Source organism: Cervus elaphus, chromosome 11 (genome assembly GCF_910594005.1).
Source record: "Cervus elaphus chromosome 11, mCerEla1.1, whole genome shotgun sequence".
NCBI lineage: Eukaryota > Metazoa > Chordata > Mammalia > Artiodactyla > Cervidae > Cervus > Cervus elaphus.
The window spans coordinates 56,332,537-56,358,436 of NC_057825.1; the positions used below are offsets into that span (position 1 = coordinate 56,332,537).

The window sequence follows — 25,900 nt, forward strand, 5'->3', positions numbered from 1 at the left end:
TGTACAAAGACCTGCACACAGGCATGTATGACTTTATTCATAGCTGCTAAAACTTTGGAGTGACCAAAATGTCCTTCCACAGATGAATGTATAGTGTAGTGCCTGTGAGCAATGAAATATAATTCAGCACTAAAAAGGACCTATCAAGCCATGAAAAAGACATGGAGGAAACTTACATGCATATTACTAAATGTAAGAAGGCAATCCTACATACTGTAGGATTCCAGGAATAAACATACTTCTGGGATGTAATGTGTCAATACATAGAAGTGGGAGACTGCATGTGTTAGGGCAAGAGGTATTTATGGGAACTCTTTTCTGCTCAATTTTGCTCTGAACCTAAAACTTCTTTCAAAAGAAGTTTACTTAAAAACTGAACTGTGGAGAACAGTGTGGAGATTTCTTAAAAAACTGGAAATAGAACTGCCATATGACCCAGCAATCTCACTTCTGGGCATACACACCGAGGAAACCAGATCTGAAAGAGACACATGCATCCCAATGTTCATCGCAGCACTGTTTATAATAGCCAGGACGTGGAGGCAACCTAGGTGCCCATCAGCAGACAAATGGATAAGGAAGCTGTGGTACATATACACCATGGAATATTACTCAGCCATTAAAAAGAATTCATTTGAATCAGTTCTAATCAGATGGATGAAACTGGAGCCCATTATACAGAGTGAAGTAAGCCAGAAAGATAAAGACCAATACAGTATACTAACGCATATATATGGAATTTAGAAAGATGGTAACGATAACCCTATATGCAAAACAGAAAGAGAGACACAGATGTACAGAACAGACTTTTGGACTCTGTGGGAGAAGGAGAGGGTGTGATGTTTTGAGAGAACAGCATTGAAACATGTATACTATCTGTGGTGAAACAGATCACCAGCCCAGGTTGGATGCATGAGACAAGTGCTCGGGGCTGGTGCACTGGGAAGACCCAGAGGGATGGGGTGGGGAGGGAGGTGGTGGGGGGTATCGGGATGGGGAATACATGTAAATCCATGGCTGATTCATGTCAATGTATGACAAAAACCACTACAATATTGTAAAGTAATTAGCCTCCAACTAATAAAAATAAATGGGAAAAAAAAAAAAACAAAAACTGAACTGTATCCTGAAGATGAAATCAAGAGTAAGAGGACAGTGCCCTGGATTGGAAAGTCCCATTTTGCAGGATGAGAGGAAAAGGTCCTTACTGCAGCACATCCAATACATCCACATTTCTCCATATAACCTACAGAAACCAACCAGGGGGACAGTGGCCAGGTTTTTTTCCTACCTGTGTAGGGCACATAAGACATGGAACAGAGGGATTTGGGTTGAACCCCAGTTCTGCCACTTTATGATTTAGAGCATGTCACTTCAGCAGGCTGAGGTGTTTTCCTAATTTGTGAAGGCTGAATGATCACATATGTTCAACAGCTTTGTAAACTGTCAGGCCCACACAAATATAAGTCGCTACTGCTGAATGATTTAAAAACGTCACTTAGAAATGTGTGAATCGTTTACACTACATGACTGCACCATGCCCCTCTCATTGGTCAGCTCCTGGCTTTAAGAAAGCACTGATATGTATGCCCATATCCCATACATCCAAGACAACCAGCTTAACACAGAAGAAGGCAATCAAAGGGTGAAAGAGGCCTAACCCCACCGCTGTCCACAATCTGCAGTGGGAAGGAAAAAGCTGCAGACACACACACCTGCCTCAGGCCAATATAATATAGCCACCCAGCCCACAAGACAAGGGGTCAACAATTCCCAAGCACCCTTTTGCTTATCCAAAGCTGACAAACATGGGAAGAGCAGCTGGCACAGCACCTTGTGGAGGCTGAGGAGCAGCGTCCACTTCGAAGTGCCTTCCGCTGAGCTGCTGAGTCCCACAGGCCCTGCTGTAACACCTCCTCTTTTCATGCCAACACAGGACATAATTTGGGACAGGAGACACCTTGCAAGTTCACTGCAGCTGACAATCTATGATAAGACCAAGTGTTAAAGCAGAAATTTATTAAAATCCATTTATATAGTGTTTTACAGACCAAAAAAAAAAAAAGAAAATACAGAGTCCTCAACATTCAAGCAATCAACTCTATTCTCTGAAGTGCCTTGTGAGAAGACAAAACTTCTTTGCCCTCATCCCCTAAAAAGGTAACTTCTATTCATACTCCTGAAAATGATGCATTTATTACACCACCTCTCAAGAACAATCTCACTGAATCCCAAAGCCTCTGAAGAGAGAGAAGAGAGATTAGCAGAGAACCTTCTCCAGAATGCAGTGTCTCACCCAGAGGTGTAGTGCAAGAGACACAGAAATGGCAGAGGCTTCAAGGAGTGTGCGCCCGGTGACGGGGCCAGAAGGAGAGCCTGTAGCCAGCTGGGGTGCCCTAGCTGCGAAGTGTGGCCAGACGGGACTGCATGGCCTCCAGGGCCTCTTCCTCCTCCTCCTCGTCTTCTGATGCAGCCATCGCTCCTATAGGTTCAGGCTCCGGGAGGGCGTCCGTCACCTTACTAGGTGCTTTGCCTAAGGCCCCTGTAAAGAAACAGTACACAGGTCAACAAAACATCAGCTTAAGCAGTGCTCCCTCATTTTCTCTGTCCTTCATACCTGGTTCAATTTGACAAGAAACAGAAAAGGGGCAGCGAAACACCTGTTTTGGGGGGGTTACTGTGACAGATGTGCACAAACACCAACTTCTAACAAAGTCACAGTAGCTAAAGATTTTGATTTTAAGAATTTTGATTCTGAGGCTCTTGATCTAAATCCCTAAACACTAGTGAATACTTAATTTTCAAGATTCATGAAGATGTTAAATATTCTCTCTCAGTAAAACTAAACTCTTTCTAAATCATTACAAAACATTTTTTTGGAGCCTTCTTTCCCCCAATAGTTGAAAACAAATAAAAATTAAATCTAGTCAGTTTTGTTATTAAACATAAAACTCAGAAAGTCCAGAAGTGAAAATACAGTTTAAAAGCTCATGAACCATCACTTAGAGATAACTATTATTTTTATTTATCCCCCTGCTAGACTTTTTTAATAGATGTATTTTTTTAAACAATAGTGTATTTCAGTATCAGTGCTTTCTTCACATATTATGAACATCTTTCCATGTCAATAAATACATCTGTGTAACAACTATGACATGTTCCATTACCATAGATGTAACACAATGGATTTAATCAATATTCTATTATTAGGCATGTAGCTTATTTCAAACTTTTCAATATTATCAATACTACAGACATCCTTGAGCTAAATCTTAAATTACTAGAATAAGTTCCCAGAAGCCAATCTGTGAGCTCAAGAGCTTTGCTACTGCCAAACAGCTTTCAAGAAAGCCTAAGCTCCTGACAGCAGAATATAGGACCAAAAAATTCTTTATCTTTGTATTTTATAAAATATGGTTATAGATATTATGCTTGTTTTTCAAGTAATAACTTGCATAATCTAAAGTAAGAAATGTGGAAGCTTCCCAGGTGGCTTAGTGGTAAAAAATCTGACTGCCAATCAAGGAGAAGCAGGTCTAGGAGGACCCCACATGCTGAGGAGCAACTAAGCCTGTGTGCCACAACTACTGAGCCTGTGCTCTAAGCCCAGAAGTCACAGCTACTAAAGCGTGTGTGCCCCAGAGCCCATGCTCCACAACAAGAGAAGCCACTGCAATGAGAAGCCCACGCACAACTAGAGTCCCCAAGCTTGCCACAACTAGAGAAAGCCAGTGGGCATCAACAAAGACCAAGCACAGTTAAATATAAAATAAATGAAAATTTAAAAAATAAAGTAAGAAATGTGGAAGGGAGTTAGAATCTGAAGAAAAAGCTACTAGCTAATCTTTCAAATGCAGGAAGGATGGCCACAAAAGGACAAGAGGAAGAGGAAGGATCTTGGGTCATACCTGCGGTGATTTCAAACAGAATTCTGTCAATTTCCATTTCTGCTGCTTCTTCCATTTCTTCTTGATCATCCATGCTTTCAAAAGTGTCCTCTAACATCTCTTCTATGATCCCAGCCTAAATATAGAATAAACCATGTCACTTCCCACAACTGTTAAATCCACTCCCTGCAGATGTCCCTGTGGGCCCAGTGCACCAACTGAGCTCTGGTGTCTATGAGTCCAGTCCACCCTTCCCAGGTCTAAGCCACAGGAAACACCACATGCTATCTGCCCTCTCTGGAGCAAGCAAAAAGCCAAAGGGAAACTGCTCTCCAAATTTAGTACTAAGGTTAGAGGGGGGCCTCTATCAGCAGAGTTTCACAGAGTAACTCAGACAATAGTGCAGCATGTGGGGAACAACCTGCTGAGAGGAGAGGGTGCTGTCTCAGGAAGCATTTGCCCTGATGTAGCAAATCTATGAGTGCAGGAGTTGAGACACAGTATCAAAATAGGCTGGAGTCACAGCAGACACTATGATAACAAATACCAAGAGCAGGGTGGGGCTCCATGGAACCCAGAAAAGGCCTGTACTTCAGCAGGTCCAAGTGATAGCTGTTGGCCTGGCGTCAGTCTGATGGGTCTGGCAAGGATCAGTCAATTCACCAAAACCTGAGAGAACTGATAAGTCTGGACCCAACAAGGCAGTGCCCACACTCCCTACAGTGAGCCCCATGCCCAGCAGCCTGATGCCAGCCAATCAGCCTACTTCATTCTCAAGAGCACAGCCCCACTACAGATGCAAGAAAACTGCTCTCTAACACCGGCCAACGGTCGCCCTCGCTGAGTAATGTCATGCGAGCACGAGATTACGTGTGGCAGCTCCAGCCCTTGCTCCACCGCACTCAGGCAGGGCATGACCCTCACCAACCGTGCTAACGGCATCAGATTTAAAGCAAGCTCTCTCTCCTGCTGTCAGACCACTCAGGTGACTCTTAATGTATGAATCTAGCTAGTTCTATATTCTGCCCATGCTCAGACCCTTTTCCTCCCAACCAAAATGAACCAACAAATTCACATTCAAGGTTACAAGTGGGGCCCTCTGGCCTGGGAGAATGGATCTTACTGCTGGATCAATAATACATACTAACTCGCTTAAAAGAGCCCAGGGGAACCTGACTCTAAGAGCCTTCCACTTCCAGCACCCTCCTGAGCCTGTCCCCCATCCAAAGGCCACTGGTGCAGGGCCCTGCCAGGCCCTGGTCCTGGGGCAGCAGGTGTTTATTCCTTTCTATTTGGTTCTCAGTTCCTTTATCTGGGCTTCCCTGGTGGCTCAGATGGTAAAGAATCCACCTGCAATGCAGGAGACCTAGGTTTGATCCCTGGGTTGGGCAGATCCCCTGGAGAAAGGAATGGCAACCCACTCCAGTATTCTTGCCTGGAGAATCCCCATGGACAGAGGAGCCTGGCAGACTAAGTCCATGGGGCCACAAAGAGTCTAATGCAACTGAGAGACTTTCACTTTCTGGTCTAAGACAGGAGTCAGCCAGCTATAGGCCGAACCCAACCCACTGCTGACTTTTACAAATAATGTTTTATGAGAACACAGTCATGCTCATTTGTTTACATATTATCTACAGCTACTTTTAAACTACAAAGTAGAGTTGAGTAGTTACAACAGAGACCTATGGCCCAGGAAATAAAAAATACATTTACTATCCAGCCCTTTATAAAAAAACTTTGCCAACCCCTGGTCTTGAACCACCTGCCTTGCCTGCTTCACTAACACTCCTCTGGTACAAACAGAGGAACCTGGGTTTTCTTCTGTTTCCTTGTTCACCTCAGAGGCCATAATCCTGAGCTCCCCAAACTCTATAGACAGTTGCTTCCTGGGTCATCCACCTCCCCTGGAGATCTAGATATACCACTGCTTCTTCTAAGGAAAAATGGCAATCTGACCCAGCCTCTGCCATGCTCAGCTCAGACAATTTCGGTGTTAACGGCCTCTGTCCTCCAGAAGAATGGATAAAGACAATGTGGTGTATAAATACAATGGAATATTACGCAGCCATTAAAAAGAATGAAATAAGGCCATTTACAGCAACATGGATGGACCTAGAGAGTGTCATATTGAGTGAAGTCAGTCAGAGAAGGAGAAATATCACATGACATCCCTTATACGTGGAATCTAAAAAGAAATGACACAAATGAACTTACTTATAAAACAGAAAGAGACTAACAGACTGAGAAAACGAACTCATGGGAGGAAGGTCATGTACACACTGCTATATTTAAATTGGATAACAAACAAAAACCTACTGTATAGCACATGGAACTCTGCTCAATGTTATGTGCTAGCATGGATGGGAGGAACGTTGGGTGTAGAATGGATACATGTATATGAATGGTTGAGTCCCTTCACTTCACCTGAAACTATCACAACACTGTTAATTGGCTATACACCAATACAATTTTTGTTTTGTTTTGTATTTTGTCCTGGTGTTAAAAAAAATAATAAAAAATAAATTAAAAAAAAAAAACAACCCACAGCTTCTATCCTCAAAATCATTTCTGCCAGGCCACAATGACCTGTCTGCCCCTGTCCACACTGGCCCAGACTCTGCCGCTGGCTGACTCCTAGTGCTCTGGAAGAGGACACACACACCCTCTGGAAGAGGGTCAGCCCCAGGTCACCTTCATCATCTCTTTGGACAGCTCCCGCATGGTGGCCTGGATTTCCGGGATCTTCACAAGACTCTGCATGGCCTTCATCACTTCTGTGCTTTTCTGCAGGGAACCAGCCACTCGCAAAACCGCTGAAAGGCAAAGATAACACGATCACTCGACACAACGTGGCACAGGATGGGATAAAGACAGGCAAATCACAAGCTGCTCTAATAAAAGTCAGCGGGGGTGGGCGGACTCCCAAAGCTATTTATGTACCTGCAGACTGCATGACTATGCTGGCTGACCGAGACTGACTTTGCTAAACTGGGTGTTACTTTGGCTACAATAGGTACAAATTCTTCAGGCACACCAAGACTCACATCTGAAGGCCTGAGTCTGACCCTGAGGGAACGAAGCTAGCTAGGAACGACTGTGACATCAGAACAAGTCACACACAGAAGAATGTCTCTAGGCCTTGCCAGGGCCAGACTGGAAAAGAAGCTTTAGGCAACACAAGTAACGCTTCCCACACACCAGTTGATGGATCGCAGCTGCTCTGGGAGGGACCTGCCACTGGTCAACAGGAAAATGAGAGAAAATGTCAGTGTAAGGTGGTTACAGTTAGAAAAAATTCTCTATAGTCCAAGATCATACACATATTATATATTCTTCTTTTCAATATTTATTTATTTGACTGTGTGGAGTCTTAGTTGAGGCACACAAGATCTTTCATGCAGCATGCAAGCTTAGTTGCCTTGAGGCGTGTGGGATCTTAGTTCCCCAACCAGGGATCAAACCTACATCCTCTGCATTGGAAGGTGGATTCTTAACCCCTGGACCATCAGGGAAATCCCTATATTCTTTAAAAGAAATCATGGTAGTAAAAAATTATGATTTCTCCCCTCTAAAGTTTTTAACAGGTCAAAATAGAGTTTGTTCAGTTCAGTTGCTCAGTCATGTCTGACTCTTTGCGACCCCATGAACTGCAGCACACCAGGCCCCCCTGTCCATCACAAACTCCCGGAGTTTACCGAAACTCATGTCCATTGAGTCAGTGATGCCATCCAACCATCTCATCCTCTGTCATCCCCTTCTCCTCCTGCCCTCAATCTTTCCCAGCATCAGGGTCTTTTCAAATGAGTCAGCTCTTCACATCAGGTGGCCAAAGTATTGGGAGTTTCAGCTTCAACATTAGTCCTTCCAATGAACACCCAGGACTGATCTCCTTTAGGATGGACTGGCTGGATCTCCTTGCAGTCCAAGGGATACTCAAAAGTTTTCTCCAACACCACAGTTCAAAAGCATCAATTCTTCAGCACTCAGCTTTCTTTATAGTCCAACTCTCACATCCATACATGACTACTGGAAAAACCATAGCCTTGACTAGATGGACCTTTGTTGGCCACCCTTCAAATCTGTTTTGAAATTTCATGGGACTAGATGTTCTGAGAAATGCCTCACGTGTATCTGTTCACCAAAACAGGGCCCCCAGCTACATTGGGAACCACCACCCATCTACTTCTATCTGAATCCAGACTCCAGGAAGCTATCGCAGCTAAGGAAAACAAGGTGCAAGTAAGTGGATGACCAGAGAAGTGCCCATCTGACACACGCAGCATTTTGTGATTTTTCTACAGGAATAAGAAGTTCACTAGTTGCAGAGAATACTTCACTTCCCTTGCACTCTTAATTTCCTGTGAAAAGGGAAGAGGCAGTATCAAGCGTCTGTATGGCTAAAATAGGAATGAATTATGCTATTATAATGACATAAAAAAGACAAATTTTAAAGTGTTGAAGTTACTACTGATTGTTGTAAAAAGGTAAATGATGGGAGGAAGAGAAGAAAGGGGAAAATAAAGCAAATTCCACATAGTTTCGTTTGAATGATAAAAGTTGGATGTCTACATAGGCCGATGTTTTATCCTAATTTGCATCCTGAGTCCGTATCCCAAAGGGAGTGGCTCTGGGATTGAACATGACATGTGTTCAATAAAGTTTTTTGAAATAGCAAAAATAAATGGAAACAGAAAAACATGGTGTGACAAGTGTTAAGTTAAATACTGAAACGTTTGCATTTTGAAAAAGGTATGAATTACTGATTGCTAAAAGAAATAAGAAAAGGAAGACTCAATATAGTGGGGAAAAGATGAAGCAAAACTGAACTCAGAAACAAAACTAATTCCAATAGTATTTAATTTGATAACTAGTCAAGGACTGGTAAAGTGGATTTTTAAAAGGACAAAATAAATGTATATGTACCCTGGAATCTCAAAACCAAAAAGATATGAGAAAAATAAAAGACAGGACCAAAATATTTTTTATGTTACACAAGAAAAAAAAGCATGTGTCAGAAAAAATTATTTTATAAGTAAACATAGTTATCCCCACAAGAGAATGAGAAAGCAAGCCAAAAGCTGGAAGAGAAGATTTTCATCATTTATGATGAAAAGGATTATGGTCTAACATATACAAAGAAGTCTTAAAGCTCTTCAAGTGTCATATTTACCATCAATGATAAATATCATCTATGTCATATTTATTATCTAATATAAGTATCTATAGTTATCATCAATAAGGAAATGAACAACCCAATGAAAAACAGACAGGATACCTAAACAAGCAACTCAGAGAAGACATATAGATGGCAAAAAAAAGCGCACATAAAAAGACGTCCAACATCCTATGTCATTAGAGAAATGAAAGTTAAAACAACAGTGAGGTACCAGTACATATCTATTAGACTGGACAAAACCCAAAACACTGATATCAAATGCTGGTGAGGATGTGGAGCAATAGGAACTCTCAGTCATTGCTGGCGGGAATGCAAAATGGTACAGCCACTTTAGGAAACAGTTTGTCAGCTCCTTACAAAACTAAATATACTGTTAACATGTGATTCGACAATAGCCCTCCTTGGCATTTACTCAAAGGAGTTAAAAACTTATGTCCACACAAAAACTTGCACATGAATGTTCACTTTATTCATCATAATTGCCAAAACTCAGACTCAACCAAGATGTGGCTTACAAGTAAACAATAATTGATAAACAGAGTGTGGGACATCAACACAGTGAATATTAACCAGCACTAAAAAGAAATGAGCTTCCTTGAAAAAACATGGAGGAAACCTTATATATATATTACTAAGTGAAAGAAGTCAATCTAGGACTTCCCTGGTGGTCCGGTGGTTAAAAATTCACCTGCCAATGCAGGGGACATGGGTTCAGTCTCTGGTCTGGGGAGATTCCATATGCCATGGAGCAACTAATAAGCCCATGCACTACAACTACTGAACCCTCGTGCCCTAGAGCCTGTACTCCACAAGCAGAGAAGCCACTGCAATGAGAAGTCTGTGCACTGCAATGGGAGAGTACCCCCCACTAGCTGCAACTAGAGAAAACCCATGTGCAGCAATGGAGACCTGCTGCTGCTGCTAAGTCGCTTCAGTCGTGTCTGACTCTGTGCAACCCCATAGATGGCAGGCCACCAGGCTCCCGCGTCCCTGGGATTCTCCAGGCAAGAACACTGGAGTGGGTTGCCATTTCCTTCTCCACTGCATGAAAGTGAAAAGTGAAAGTGAAGTCGCTCAGTTGTGTCCAACTCTTAGTGACCCCACGGACTGCAGCCTAAGAGGCTCCTCCATCCATGGGATTTTCCAGGCAAGAGTACTGGAGTGGGGTGCCATTGCCTTCTCCAAAAGGAGACCTAGCACAGCCAAAAATTAAATAAGCAATTAATAAATATTTTTTAAAAAAGAAAATCTAAAAGGCTACATACAGTATCATTCCAAGTATATATGACATTCTCAAAAAAGGGAAAATTATGGAGACAATAAAAAAGATCAGTGACTGCCAGAGTTAAGGGTGGGACGGATGAACAGGCAGAACACAGAAAATTTTCAGCTGTATACATTTCACAGTAAAATAAGAATCTCCAAAAATAAAAAGGTTAATATTCTACAGCAAACATAAAGTTAGCATTATAAAAGCTAGCTGACATTTAAACCGAGAAAGGTCACAGGCACACAGAGGGGGTTCATGCTTACAGCTCTTTGTGCTTTCGATGCTGGCTATTCTGACTGGTATGAGGTGATACCTCACTGTAGTTCTGATTTGCATTTCTCTAATAATGAGCAGTGCTGAGCATCTTTTCATGTGTTTATCAGCTATCTGTATGTCTTCTTTGGAGAAATATCTGTTTAGATCTTCTGCCCACTTTTTGATTGGGTTGTTTGTCTTTCTGGTACTGAGCTGCATGAGCTGCTTGTATATTTTGGAGATTAATATTTTTCATTTGCTATTACTTTCTCCTATTCTGAGGGCTGTCTTTTCACCTTGTTTATAGTTTCCTTTGCTGTGCAAAAGTTTTTAAGTTTAATTAGGTCCTACCTGTTTATTTTTGTTTTTATTTCCATTACTCTAGGAGGTGGGTCATAGAGGATCTTGCTGTGATTTATGTCAAGAAGTGCACTGCCTATGTTTTCCTCTAAGAGCTTTATAGTTTCTGGCCTTATATTTAAGTCTTTAACCCATTTTGAGTTTATTTTTGTGTATGGTGTTAGGAGGTGTTCTAGTTTCATTCCTTTATGTGCAGCTGTCCAGTTTCCCCAGCACTAACTTACTAAAGCGGAGAAGGAAATGGCAACCCACTCCAATATTCGTGCCTGGAGAATCCCAGGGATGGGGGAGCCTGGTGGGCTGCCGTCTATAGGGTCGCACAGAGTAGGACACGACTGAAGCGACTTAGCAGCAACAGCAACTTACTGAAGAGGCTGTCTTTTCTCTGCTGTATATTCTTGCCTCAAAGACAAGCTGCCCATAAAGCTTCTAGTAATTTAATATAAAATTAATATTTAATATAAAATAAGTCATAGGGATGTAATGTACAGCACAGGGAATTAAAGCCAGTAATAATGCAATAACTTTGTAGGGTAACAGTTATTAGATTTACTGAGGTGATCAAGTTGTAAAGTATATAAACGTCAAATCACTATTCTGCACAGCTGAAACTAGTATAATATTGTATGTCAATTACACTTCAATAAAAAAGAAAAAAAGCCAGTCCCAAGAGGTTACTTACATATGGGCTGATTCCATTTATATAACATTTTTGAAATAATAAAATTATAAAATTAATGTGGCAGCCAGGACAGGAGAGGAGTCTGGGGGAGAATGGATACATGCATATGTATGGCTGAGCCCCTTAGCTGTTCACCTGAAACTATCACATTCTTTGTTAATCTGCTATACCGCAATACAAAATAAGAAGTTAAAAAAAAACAAACAGATTAATGATTGCCAGATAAAAAGAGGGGGTGCACAAAGCTTTCGCACAACAAAGGAAACTATAAGCAAGGTGAAAAGACAGCCCTCAGAATGGGAGAAAATAATAGCAAATGAAGCAACAGACAAAGGATTAATCTCAAAAATATACAAGCAACTCCTGCAGCTCAATTCCAGAAAAATAAATGACCCAATCAAAAAATGGGCCAAAGATCTAAACAGACATTTCTCCAAAGAAGACATACAGATGGCTAACAAACACATGAAAAGATGCTCAACATCACTCATTATCAGAGAAATGCAAATCAAAACCACAATGAGGTACCATTACACGCCAGTCAGGATGGCTGCTATCCAAAAGTCTACAAGCAATAAATGCTGGAGAGGGTGTGGAGAAAAGGGAACCCTCTTACACTGTTGGTGGGAATGCAAACTAGCACAGCCGCTATGGAGAACAGTGTGGAGATTTCTTAAAAAACGGGAAACAGAACTGCCATATGACCCAGCAATCCCACTTCTGGGCATACACACCGAGGAAACCAGATCTGAAAGAGACAGTGCACCCCAATGTTCATCGCAGCACTGTTTATAATAGCCAGGACGTGGAGGCAACCTAGGTGCCCATCAGCAGACAAATGGATAAGGAAGCTGTGGTACATATACACCATGGAATATTACTCAGCCATTAAAAAGAATTCATTTGAATCAGTTCTAATCAGATGGATGAAACTGGAGCCCATTATACAGAGTGAAGTAAGCCAGAAAGATAAAGACCAATACAGTATACTAACGCATATATATGGAATTTAGAAAGATGGTAACGATAACCCTATATGCAAAACAGAAAAAGAGACACAGATGTACAGAACAGACTTTTGGACTCTGTGGGAGAAGGTGAGGGTGTGATGTTTTGAGAGAACAGCATTGAAACATGTATATTATCAAGGGTGAAACAGATCACCAGCCCAGGTTGGATGCATGAGACAAGTGCTTGGGCCTGGTGCACTGGGAAGACGCAGAGGGGTGGGGTAGGGAGGGAGGTGGGAGGGGGGATCGGGATGGGGAATACATGTAAATCCATGGCTGATTCATGTCAGTGTATGGCAAAAACCACTACAATATTGTAAAGTAATTAGCCTCCAACTAATAAAAATAAATGGAAAAAAAAAACAGATTAATGATTGCCAGATATAAAGAGGGGGTGGGGGTGGGAAGGAAGTGGGTGTGGTTACAGATGTGCAGTATGAGATAGCCCTGTAGAGATGGAAACTGGAAGAATTCTAAAACTTGACTGTATCAATGCTGACCTCCTGGTTGTAATACTTATTTTAACTCTGTAAAATGTTACCATTGGGGGAAAATGGGTAAAGGGTATACACAGAATCTCTCTGTATTATTTCTTACAACTCCATGTATGTGAATCTACAATTCTCTCAAAAAGCTTAATTTTAAAAAACCCTCAGAAAAGAGTATATAAAAACAAAGCAACATTATGTTACCATGTCTGCTAGAGATACAAATGAAACACACACACATACACAAATACAAGTTCTGCTATAAATTATAACAATAACCAAATATGGAAACAAAGCAGGTAATATAGATTTAGCTTCATAATCATAGATACAAAGACCAATGGAAATATTCTCGGTCTGATCTCAATAATTAAAGTAACAAAATTACAAAGCTGTTTCCACTTATCACAGGTTCTTGTGGCAATTATAGCTAAATTTAAATAAATCAGAAAAAATTAAATATTAAAGATGGCATCAATAGCAAAATGCAATTCCCTGAGAGCAAGGGCCCAGGGGAGCAACACATTCACAAAAGCCATCTTAAACATGGCAATTATAAGCAGAATGAACAGTCATAAGAAAATATGGAGTCTTACAATGACGTTTCACAAAGTTAAGTTAAAGTCACAAAGTGTCCAACTCTTTCTGAACCCATGGACCATATAGTCCATGGAATTCTCCAGGCCAGAATACTGGAGCGGATAGCCTTTCCCTTCTCCAGGGGATCTTCCCAAACCAGGGATCAAACCCTGGTCTCCCACACTGCAGGATTCTTAGCAGCTGAGTCACCAGGGAAGCCCACTACAGGGATAGGTTGCGCGTAAGATTCCAGAGGGCTGCCTACCTCCAGTCACTCTCACTCAGTGCCAACCATGGGCACTCACACTACACTTACAGCTGAGTAAAATGATTATTCCTATGAAGAATGACTAAAATCAAATATAAAACAAATGGAGACAATCAATTCACGAGGGAGATTTTTTCACACTTTAAAATTTTTCTGTCTATATTGTATTTTGTTTGTGCAAAGGAAAAATATTTCATATGAAAAAGATGAAGCTCTACAGAATCTGAATTTATAAAGTTTCGTCCCCATTAAACTCAACTCTCCATTCCCCTCTCCCTCCACCTCTTGGCAACCACCATTCCACTTCTCTATGATTCTGACTATTCTACATACGTCACAGAAGTGGAATCACATAGCATCTGGCCTTTGGTGACAGGCATACTGCACTTAGCATAATGCCTTCAAGGTACCCCAAGTTGTAATGTATCAGAACTTCCTCCTTCTTTTTTATATTTTAAATATTTGGCTGCACCCTGCAGCATGTGAGATATTAGTTTCCTAAACAGGAATTCAACCATTGCCCCCTGCATTGGAAGGCAGAGTATTAACTACTGGACCACTAGTGAAAGTGAAAGTCGTTGTTGTGTCTGACTCTTTGTGACCCACCATGAGCTATGTCCATGGAATTCTCCAGGCCAGAATACTGCAGTGGATAGCCTTTCCCTTCTCCAGGGGGTCTTCTGAACCCAGGGAAGTCCCCAAAACCTCCTTCCTTTTTAAGGCTGAATAGTAGTCCACTGAACTATATATACTGTTTTGTTTATCCATTCATCCTTCAGTGGACAACTGAAATGTCTTTACCTTTTACCTGTTATGAATAATGCTGCTATAAACATGGACGTAAAAATATCTGTTTGGAGTCTCTGCTTTCAATTCTTACTTATCCAGAAGTGGAATTTCTGGACCGTATGATAATTTTGTTTCCCGCCCCACCTTCTTAGCTTCTCTTAACTTTCTCTCCCAACCAAAACATACTTATCATCTGTCTTGTTCTGCAAGAAGCTGCTGTCAGAAAGTAACACTTGGAAAACATCTAATCATGACAATGTATTAATAGCTGACAGGGCTTAATACACCACCCCTCCCAGGGTCATCTGCATTTGAAAAGAGAAACCTTAAGGAGAAGAAATGACTTCATCAAATGGTGGCTTTTCAAACAGTAACAGGCTCAGGGTGGGATGGGGACATGGGAACTTATGTCACAGTATTTCTAGTTTTCTCTTTTCTCACTCCCAAAATGTAGACGTCCCCCTCCCTCTCTGTTCTGGGTTCTAGTATCAGTTACCTTCTCTGTTGTATTTAATTTGCCAACAGACAACATCCAACTATAAACCCCCTCAACAACCCTCCCTGGGGACTCCTCCGGCCAGGCACCGTGCTGAGGGGCTGGGGGAGCAGGGCGACCTGCAGGAGCCAGTCTGGACAGCCCCAAGGAGAGTCTTCTGTGTCTCTTAGGCCTGCTTCTCCCCCCTTCCAGGCTTCCAGAGTCTTTTAATGCCCTGTGGTCTTTCTGGGTTCAGGGTTTGAAGCACCTTAGGCTTATTTCTACCTTCACCACGTTCACTTACTTGGCATCCAGAGCAGTTCTCCAATGTCCTCTCTCCCCCTCATCCCACCAGGCTAACCCAGCTGGGCGCTGACCATCCCCTCAGGTCCCCCTGCCCCCTGCCTGTCTGCACCTGCAGCCGAGCCCACAGTACTCCATGAGGCTCTCTCCTGTCTAGGAGATGAGGTCACCACCCTCAGCAGAGCTCTCCAAACTCTGACTGCAGATTACCTTTCCAGCCTCACCTCCCACTACCCTGTCAAGCACTCGTGTCACACTGAATCAAGGGCTGTTTGCTAAGCACAGTCTGAACTACTTCACCTGCGCCTCCGGGCCCCCACTGCTCTACCGGGACGCCTCTCTGGTTCTCCCTCAGAGCTCTGCTTCTGCACCCCCCACTGCAGCTGATCTGCAAGGCCTCCACATTTGAATCTGAAAAGCCCTGCTCTCCTTACAGCTGTCCCAACTGTCTTCTTCACCATCCTGCTCATCTTTTCCAGCCATCCTTCCCCCTTGCTCCCAGGTACCCCAACCTCCCAGAACTACTTCCTTCAGGGTTCAAATACATAGTTCTTTTGGCCCTAGGGTCTTCACACAAGTGACTGACGCTCTGGTTGGAATAAGCACCCCCCCCCCCTTAATTACTCAGCCTTCAGATATCATCAGAGACTGAGACCCTTGAGTGCATTTCCCTTTTATAGTCTCCTAGTGCTCATTACAGTGTACATTTATAAATACCCATTTACTTATTTATTATTTTATTAGGTATGCTTCTTTTTATTAAATTTATTTATTTTTGCTTTTTACTCCAAAACTAGAGGCCAGTGACTGTGTCTGTACAGTTCACTATGTCTGGTGCCCTGAAATATATCTGGCATATAATAGTGGCTAAAAGAAATGGATTTATTAATTATCATTTTTCTCTTTGTAGCTTAAGCTACCTGCCTGAGAAGACTGCAGAAGCTTCTTATGAAACTCATACTTAATCCAACCTCTCCATTCTCTTCCCTCCCTCTCTCGTAAAAAGAGGAGAGAGATAAGGAAGAAAAGGGTGGTGGGGAGAAGGCACTCTGAGAAACAATGCAAGGAACATTAAAAAAAATTCTAAAAGCTATTAAGGAGGTAGGGAATGAACTAGGAGTTAGGATTAGTAGATGCAAACTATGACATACAGAATGGATGGAAAACAAGGTCCTACTACCATATAGCACAGGGAGCAATATTCATTCAATGTCCTGGGTAAACCATAATAAAAAAGAATGTATATTAAAAAAGACTATCAATAATAAATAACAAATTATATTCATGAAATAAGAATAAAATGATATTTTAAAAATAAAGATCAGAGAACTCTTTTCCAAAAATTAAAATTAAGACAGCTAAAATAAAGAATTCATGAAAAGAAACAAAAAATAGAGACAATTTAGAACGTGTCAGAAGGCAGAACACAAAGACAAAATTGATGATGGTAACAAAAATTATATTTAGAACCCACACGTATAGCAGTTACCAAGGGCCAGGCACTGAATTAAGCCTCACAACTACCCTATGAGAAAGGTACTATTATTATTTCCAAAGTAATAATAATATTATTTCCAAATAATAATAATATTTCCAAAGAAAACAGGAAAGATTAAAAAAAAAATTATAAAGGATCAGCCCAGGAAATCTAGCATTTGACTAAAATCTTTTCCTATCAGAAACAAACAGAAAATACAGTGGAAATGAAATGATCACATTAACATGCCCGAGAATTGAAAGACCAAGGAACAGACCCACGTGAAAACATCTGCAGAAGAAACTACATGAAGTCTTGGGTTCTCAGGGGAAAACATAGGGAGAAGTCAGGGATATAGATGAAGTGAGGCTAGCCAAGATGCTTGGATGGGCATATTAATTTTGACATACCCATTAAGAATGAGTGGAGATGCCAGCTATACCCTGCAAGTCAGGCCTGAAGATAAAAATCTGGAAATCAATGGCATTTAAAGGCATGAGGTTAGATGAGCTCACCTACAGGGAGAAAGGAAAGATGGAAAAGAGGAGAGGAGCTAGAAAAGAATATTTTAATGTAAGTATCAAATAGCAGATATTTTACTTTGCAGGTGTGGTAAAGCCACAAAGACTATATTTTTGAAACAACAAAATATGTTGTTATGGGTATATATTTAAAGAATAACAGGCTCTTGACTATGCTGTTTGTGTGTTATGTTCACTATTGGAAGTACATGCTACAGGAGAAGAGATTTTTTTCACATAGATAAGTGAATATTTGTGAGCTATAATTCCTTGAAAAGATATTTTGGGATCAGTACATAGGAAGAAAAGGTAAAGAGAAGAGTGTGATCAAGCCCACTAGTTCTCAGAGAGATGTTATAACATTTCTCAAAAATTAAAAAGTCTGACAACGGCTGATGAAAATGTTCAGAAAAAAGAACCCTCATCCGCTGCTGGTGGGAATACAAATTAGCCTCTTTGGAGAGCAATTTTGCCATTCTAGTAAAATTTAAACCCAGCTATTTTTAATGCAGCAATTCTACTTCTGAGGATATAACTGTCCTAAAGAAACACGTGCAAAAGTGAAAAGACATTCATAGTAGCACTGTTAGTAAAAATTGAAAGCTTAAGTGTTCATCAATAGGGAAAAGAAAAATAAAATGTGATACATTCACAGAATACAATACCACCTAGGAGTTAAAAATATATATTTATCATCTCAAAACATATTTATCATTAAGTTGGTATGGTAAATACCATGCCAAAATATATTCTTATATGGGTATATTTCAACCTCACAATGATAAATGGGAAACAATGCAGAACGAGACACAAAGTATAATACCATTTATACACATTTTAATAGTCATGATAATGGTTACTTCTGGGGAGGCTGAAAGAGAAGGGAATGGGATTGGAAAGATATATCAGACAAGCTTCAAGTTTAATAATACTGCTTTCTAAAATAAAAACTGAGGCAAATATAATAAAATGTCAAATTTTATTGATTTTGGGTGGTAGATACATGTGAAAGTCGATCGGTCTATCCGACCTTTGTGACCCCATGGATATACAGTCCATGGAATTCTCCAGGCCAGAATACTGGAGTGGGTAGCTGTTCCCTTCTCCAGGGGATCTTCCCAACCCAGGGATCAAACCCAGGTCTCCTGCATTGCAAGCGGATTCTTTACCAGCTGAGCCACCACAGAAGCCCAAGAATACTGGAGTGGGTAGCCTATCCCTTCTCCAGGGGATCTTCCTGACCCAGGAATCAAAGCAGGGTCTCCTGCATTGCAAGTGGATTCTTTACCAGCTGAGCTACAAGGGAAGCTCTTGTTAGGTACATAAGCTATCCAATATACTATCTTCGCAACTGGGGAGAAGAGTCTGTGTACATAGTGCCTGATTCATAGGAAGAGAAAACGCAAAATAAGCTAAATGTTTTCTGATGTTGATCCAGTAAAGGAAACGCTGAAAAAATTTAGAATAATTTTATCATGGTCAACTGAACACGTACCTTTTCAGCTGGCTGCAGAAAAAAACAGAAGTAAATACGAAGCTTTCACTGATGGCTGTAAAGGGTTAAGTGTATTTAGTTTTCAAAATAACAGTAAGATTACACTATTTCTCTCTGGTACTGAATACTTGGCTTGTCCAAAAGGCGTATATGTAGGTTATTTATCCAATATTTAAACAGCCTAAACACATCACTTTAGGACTGAAGTAAGTTTTTAAAAGTTAAGAAGATACAGTATAAATAGTTTGTCTTATTTTTTTTAACTCTTTCTCAATTCATAGATTATTTTCTTCAGTATCTGGAGAAAGAAACTGATATATTCACTATTGCTGCTGCTGCTGCTGCGTCACTTCAGTCGTGTCCGACTCTGTGTGACCCCACAGACGACAGCCCACCAGGCTCCCCTGTCCCTGGGATTCTCCAGGCAAGAACACTGGAGTGGGTTGCCATTTCCTTCTCCAATGCATGAAAGTGAAAAGGGAAAGTGAAGCACAGTAAAAATAAAAACCCACATCCAAATGTTAAAATTGAACATAAAGAAATACTTTCAGAGCCAAATACAACCAAATAATGAATCAGGCATTCATCTGGCACCAGCCTCTAAACTGAAACATTCAAGTCTTCTAATTCTTGAATGTGATGTACTCATCAGAATAGTAACTGACAGAGTTGAAGATGCTGTTTGTTTTTTTCTGGCCACGCCATATGGCTTGTGGGATCTTAGTTCTCTGACCAAGGCTTGAACTTGGGCCCTGGTAGTGAAAGCATGAGGTCCTAATCATTGGACCACCAGGGAATTCCCTGAAGATATTCTTTAGTGGAAAAATTTCCCTGTAATTTCAGAGTCTGTACTCTGTCGAATTATCTGACAGTCATCTGCTGCTATTCTCAAAGAACTCTAGTTCTGGGTTTAGGATTTCTTCATTTAGCCAAAATTAAGTAAGAAAAGAAACCAACTAGATGTAAAATGTAACCTGTGCCTCAAGCTGTCAGTGACCTGGAGAAAGATGCCTGTGAAAGATGGCAAACCATATTATACTGGATCCTGAAAGCTAAGTAGATTAGTAGGTTTCTTCTTAAATATTATAATGATTAAAAAAAAAATTAAGTCCACATATACACTGAATACCTAATACATGGCTGGCAGGTTGCTAAGATGTAAGAAAGCCTCAGGCTGAGAGCCAGAGATGAGGCAGAGAAGGAGCGGAGTAACAGCCAAAGCCAAGCTTAGACTATTTAAAATCCTACTTGAGGCAGCTCTGGGTCCAGGACAGAGGAAGCTCTTTCTTCGTCCTCCCTCTAAGGCCTGGGCCCACTTCTTATTGCTAGGACTCAACCTTCAGATCACTTTTCAACACTGTTCACATGAGGAAATGTCTAAATTCTAAACAAAGTAGGTTGAGGTGTAGATGTTCCCATTACTTCAACAATACTGGCAAAAGAAAATCAATAACAGTAAAATAAAAATTAAAGTAATAAGTATTATTTTGCTTTTGTGTAACTCCCCAACTAAGACAATATAGAGAATAAATGCCAGAGCTCAGACGGTTCTTCCTATTCAAGGAAACTAGTGTTATGATAATGGCAAGAGCCTCAGTTAATGAGGTGGTTGTAAGAACCGCTATCTTACCCAGCTGGTTCTTCATCCCCATGAGCACTGAGTTCATGTGTGCTTTGGATGCGTAGAGCTTGCTCACAGCCTTCCTTGACCTGATCATCTCCTTGGCCAGAACCACACAGACATCCTTCTGACCCTTCTTGGCAGCATCTTTCACAGATCGTTTCACTTTTTCTTCTTCTCTTTGGATATCTAAATTTAGGACAGAACACAAAACACCAAAACATTAAGGGTAAACCAGGAGATGGCATCACTGACTCAATGGACATGAGTTTGAGCAAACTCGGGGAGATACTGAAGGACAGGGAAGCCAGCATTCCATGGGGTCGCAAGGAGTTGGACATGATTTAGCGACTGAAGAACAAAAAGGAGATTTACTAGCACTGAAATCTGTTCTCATTGTGATCTAAATGTGTCTATTAAGTAAGAAACAGGAGGATATAAACCAAATAAAAATAATAAATCATTTCTAATATTATTTCCAATATCACATTAAAGTATTATAAGTGTAAACAGAAAAAAAATAAATCCTATTACACCAGACAAAATTTCAAAACTGCTCTTGCAAGCCCATTCTAACATCTGTTGGTACTGGTATTAAGGAACCTGCAACTTAAGGAAAGCCTGAACATGCTAAAAGTATTACAACACAGCGTGATGACTTACTGACATACATCATGAAATGATGATCATGGTAAGTTTAGTTAACATCCATCATCTCATACAAATATAAAACACAGAAAAACATTTCTTCCTTGTGATGAGAACTCAGGATTTACTCTCTTAACAGCTTTCATATATAATATACAGCAGTATTAATTATATTTATCCTGTCATACATGACATCCCTAGTGCTTATTTATCTTATACTGGAAGTCAGTACCTTTTGACTACCTTCATCCAATTCTCACTCCCTGCAAACTCGACCTCTGGTGACCACAAATCTTATCTCTTTTTCTATGAATTTGCTTGTTTGTGGTTTTTTGAACTATAAGTGACCTACAGCACTATGATAGGTCCTGGTGCACAGTGTACATTACAAAATGATCACCACAATAAGTCTAGTTACCATTCATCATCCTATAAAGATATATTATCATTACTGATTATATTTCCCACTCTGTACGTTTCATCCCTGTGATTCACTTATTTTGTAACTGGAAGTCTGTACCTCTTGATCTCCCTTATCTATTTCATTCATTCCCCTGCACCCCTCCCCTCTGACCACCCATTTGTCTCTGCTTCAGTAACTGTTTCTGTTTTGCTATGTTTGTTCATTTGTTTTGTTTTTTAGATTCCACATATATGTGAAATCATATGGTATTTTCTTTCTCTGTCTTATTTCACTTAGCATAATTCCCTTGAGGTCCATCATGCTGTCACAAACAACAAGATTTCATTCCTTTTTATGGCTGAGTAATATTCTAGCATATATATGTATACACACACAACATCTTTAGCTATTTATCTATCATGGGTACCGAGGTTGCTTCCTTATCTTGGCTACTGTGAGTAATGCTGCAGTAAACATTGGGATGAATATATCATTCCAAATTAGTGTCTTTGTTTCCTTTGGGAAAATACCCAGACACATAACTGCTGGATTATATGGTAGTTCTAGCTTTTTGAAGAACCTCCATGCTGTTTTCCATAGCTGTTGCACCAATTTACATTTCTATCAATATTGCACAAGGGTTCCCCATTCTCCCCATCCTAATCCAACAATTTATTTGTTGTCTTTTTAATAATAGCCATTTTTCACAGGTGTGAGATAGTGTCTCACTCTGGTTTTGATTTGCATTTTCCTGATGATTAGTGATGCTGAGCATCTTTTCATTTATTTGTTGGCCATCTGTATGTCTTCTTTGGAAAAATGCCTATTCAGGTTCTCTGCCCATTTTTAAAAACAGTTTTATTGCCTATTTGAGGTCTTTTATGTTTCCATATAAATTTGAGATTATTTGTTCAGTGAAAAATGCCACTGGAATTCTAATAGGTACTGAAATGAATCTATAGATGACTTTGAGTAGTATGGTTATCTTAACAATTCTTCAAACTCATTCACATGGTATATTTGTTTGTGTCACTTTCAGTTTATTTCATCAACATCTTACAGTTTTCTGAATACAAGTTTTTTACCTCCTTTGTTTGATTTACTCCTAGGCACTTTATTCTTTTTGATGCAATTGTAAATGGAATTGTTTTCCTAACTTCTCTTTCTGATCTCTATATTAATTTTGTATCCTACAACTTTACTGAATCCATTTATTATTTCTAATAGTTATTTGGTAGTATCTTTAGGGTTTTCTATACATAGTATCATGTCATCTTCAAAGAGTAACAGTTCTTCTTCTTCCTTGCCAGTTTGGATCATTTTATATCTTTTTCTTGTCTGATTGTGTGGCTAGGACTTCCAAGGCTATGTTACATAAAGAGTGCAAAAGTGGGCCACCCTGTCTTATTCCTGATCTCAGAGGAAATGCTTTCTTTCAGCTTTTCACTCTTGAATATGACATTGGCTGTAGGTTTGTCATAGATAGCCTTTATTATGTTGAGTGATGTACCTTCTCTAATCCCTTTGTTGAGTTTTATATCATAAATGGATGTTGAATTATGTCAAAAGTTTTTTCTCTACTTATTAAGATGACTGTATGATTTTTATTCTTCAGTTTATTAACATGGTATATCACAATATATATTTGCATAAACTGAACCATCCTTGGGATAAAATGCCACTTGATCATGGAGTATAATCCTTTTCAATGTACTGCTGAATTTGGCTGCTAATCTTTTGTTGGGGATTTTTGCATCTATGTTCATCAGTGATACTGGCCTGTATTTTTCTATTTTGTGTGCGATATCTTTGTCTGGTTTTGACATCAGGGTGATGCTGGCCTCAAAGAATGAGTTTGGAAGTTTTCTTTCCTATTCAAATTTTTGAAGTAGTTTGAAAAGGACAGATCCAAACTCTTCTTTAAGTATTTGGTAGAATTCACCCATGAAACCATTTGGTCCTCAACTTTTGTTTCTTGAGAGTTGTTTTCTTGCTGATGTAATTTCATTATTGGTTAATAGGTCTATTCATTTTCTATTTCTTCTTGAGTCAATCTTGGAAGACTCCATTTCTAAGAATTCACCCATTTCTTCTAGTAATCTGTCCATAAGTAATCTTCTATAATTCTTTGTATTTCTCTAGTGTCAATTTTAAGTTCTACTTTTTCCTTTCTGATTTTATCTCCCAGGCCCTCTCTTTTTCTTGATGAGTCTAGCTATAAATTTTTAAATTTTGTTTATCTTCTCAAAGAACCACCTTTTACTTTCACTGATCCTTTCTACTGTTCTTTAAAATTTTCTATTTCATCTATTTTTGCTCTGATCTTTTTTATTCATTCCTCCTACTAACTTTGGGTTTGCATGTTGTTTATCCTAGTTCCTTTAGGTGTAAGGTTAGGTTGTTTGAAATTTTTTTCTTGTTTCCTGTGGAAGGCTTATATTGCTATAAACTTCCCTCATAACTGCTTTTGCTGTATGCCACAGATTTTGGATTGCTGTGTTTCCATTTTCACTTGACTCCACAAAATTATTATTATTATTATTATTTTTTGCTGCACTGCATGGCTTGTGGGATCTTACTTCCTCAACCAGGAATCAAACTTGGGCCCTAGGCGGGAAGAGAACAGAGTCTTAACCACTGGACTGCCAGGGAATTCCTTGACTCTAAGTATATTTTGGTTTCTTCTTTTTAAGTCTTCAGCAACCCACTGGTTTTTGAGTAGCATACTGTTTAGTCTCTATGAGTTTGTGTTTGCAGTTTTTTCCCCCTTGTAGTTGATTTCTCATAGTACTGCAGTCTCATAGCACTGTAGTCAGAAAAGATGGCTGATACTCTTTTGATCTTGTTTTGTGGCCTACCGTGTGATTTATCCTGGAGGATGTTCCATGTGTACCTGAAAAGAATAGGTATTCTGCTGCTTTTGGATGGAATGTTCTGTATATATCCAATAGGGTTTGAAGTAAAGAAGTGTGAATTTCCAATTTTGTTCTTTTTCAATATTTTTTTTTGCTCTCTGGAATCTCTTGAGATTCCATATGAAGTTTAGGATAGATCTTTTTCCATTTCTTCAAAAAACATTACTGGGATTTTGATAAGGATTGCAATGACTCTACAGATCACACTGGGTGCTATGACATCTTAACAATATTAATGATTCTAATCCATGAATATAGGATGTCCTTCCATGTATTTATGCCTTTAATTTCTTTCAGCAATATCTTATAGCTTTCATCATAAGCCTTTCACCTGCTGCTGCTGCTGCTAAGTCACTTCAATCGTGTCTGACTCTGTGTGACCCCAGAGATGTCAGCCCACCAGACTCCCCCATCCCTGGGATTCTTCAGGCAAGAACACTGGAGTGGGTTGCCATTTCCTGCTCCAATGCGTGAAAGTGAAAAGCGAAAGTGAAGTCGCTCAGTTGTGTCCGACTCTTAGCAACTCCATGGACCGCAGCCTACCAGGTTCCTCCATCCATGGGATTCTCCAGGCAAAAGTACTGGAGTGGGGTGCCATCTGGGTTAAGGTAATTCCTAAGTATTCTATTTTTGGTAGTATTATAAATGGCACTGTTTTCTTAACCTCCTTTTCCAGCTGTTAGCATATAGAATAACGCAACTGATTTTTCTGTGTTTTGTATCTTGCTACTTTGCTAAATTAATTTGCTAGTTCTAATAGTTGGGTTGTGAAATCTTTAGGGTTTTATACATGTAAGATCACATTATCTGCAAACAGATAATTTAACTTCTTCATCCACAATTTGAAAATCTATCCTGGAGAATGTAACTTGTACACTTAAGAATGTGTATTCTGTTGTTGCATTGAGTATTCTATGTATGTCTGTTGGATCTAGTTGATTGATGTGTTGTTCAAGTCATCTTTGATCCTTACTGATTTGTCTGGTTGTTATATCCACTTTTGGGCATGAGTTATATTAAAGTCTTCAACTACTGTTGTAGAATTTACTTTCCTTCATATATTTTAACCATGTGTCATTTGGTGCATAGATGTATGTAACTGTTACATCTTATTGTATTAAAATATAATGTCCTTCTTTGACTCTTGTAATCTTTTTTGATTTAAAGTTTATCTTATATTAGTACAGCAACCTCCATCCTTTAAGTTACTATTCCCGTGGCATATCTTTTTCCTTCCTTTTTTTTACTTTCAAAACCTATTTGTATCTTTGGATCTAA

The 25,900-nt window shown here is 39.9% G+C and overlaps 1 protein-coding gene across 2 annotated transcripts in view; it reads right to left on the bottom strand.

The window, feature by feature from the left end:
• Positions 1-1,999: 1,999 nt before the first annotated feature.
• The window catches only part of LOC122703513 (charged multivesicular body protein 3), an 85,175-nt gene continuing 61,274 nt past the window's right edge, over positions 2,000-25,900 (bottom strand). For both annotated transcript variants that reach the window (XM_043917824.1, XM_043917823.1), the window contains 4 exons: positions 20,666-20,845; positions 6,579-6,700; positions 3,909-4,023; positions 2,000-2,542 (listed from right to left, as the gene is read on the bottom strand). In XM_043917824.1, coding sequence (XP_043773759.1) covers positions 2,397-2,542; positions 3,909-4,023; positions 6,579-6,700; positions 20,666-20,845 — 563 coding nt within the window. In that variant the 3' untranslated portion in view covers positions 2,000-2,396. The remainder of the gene's footprint in view (positions 2,543-3,908; positions 4,024-6,578; positions 6,701-20,665; positions 20,846-25,900) is intronic.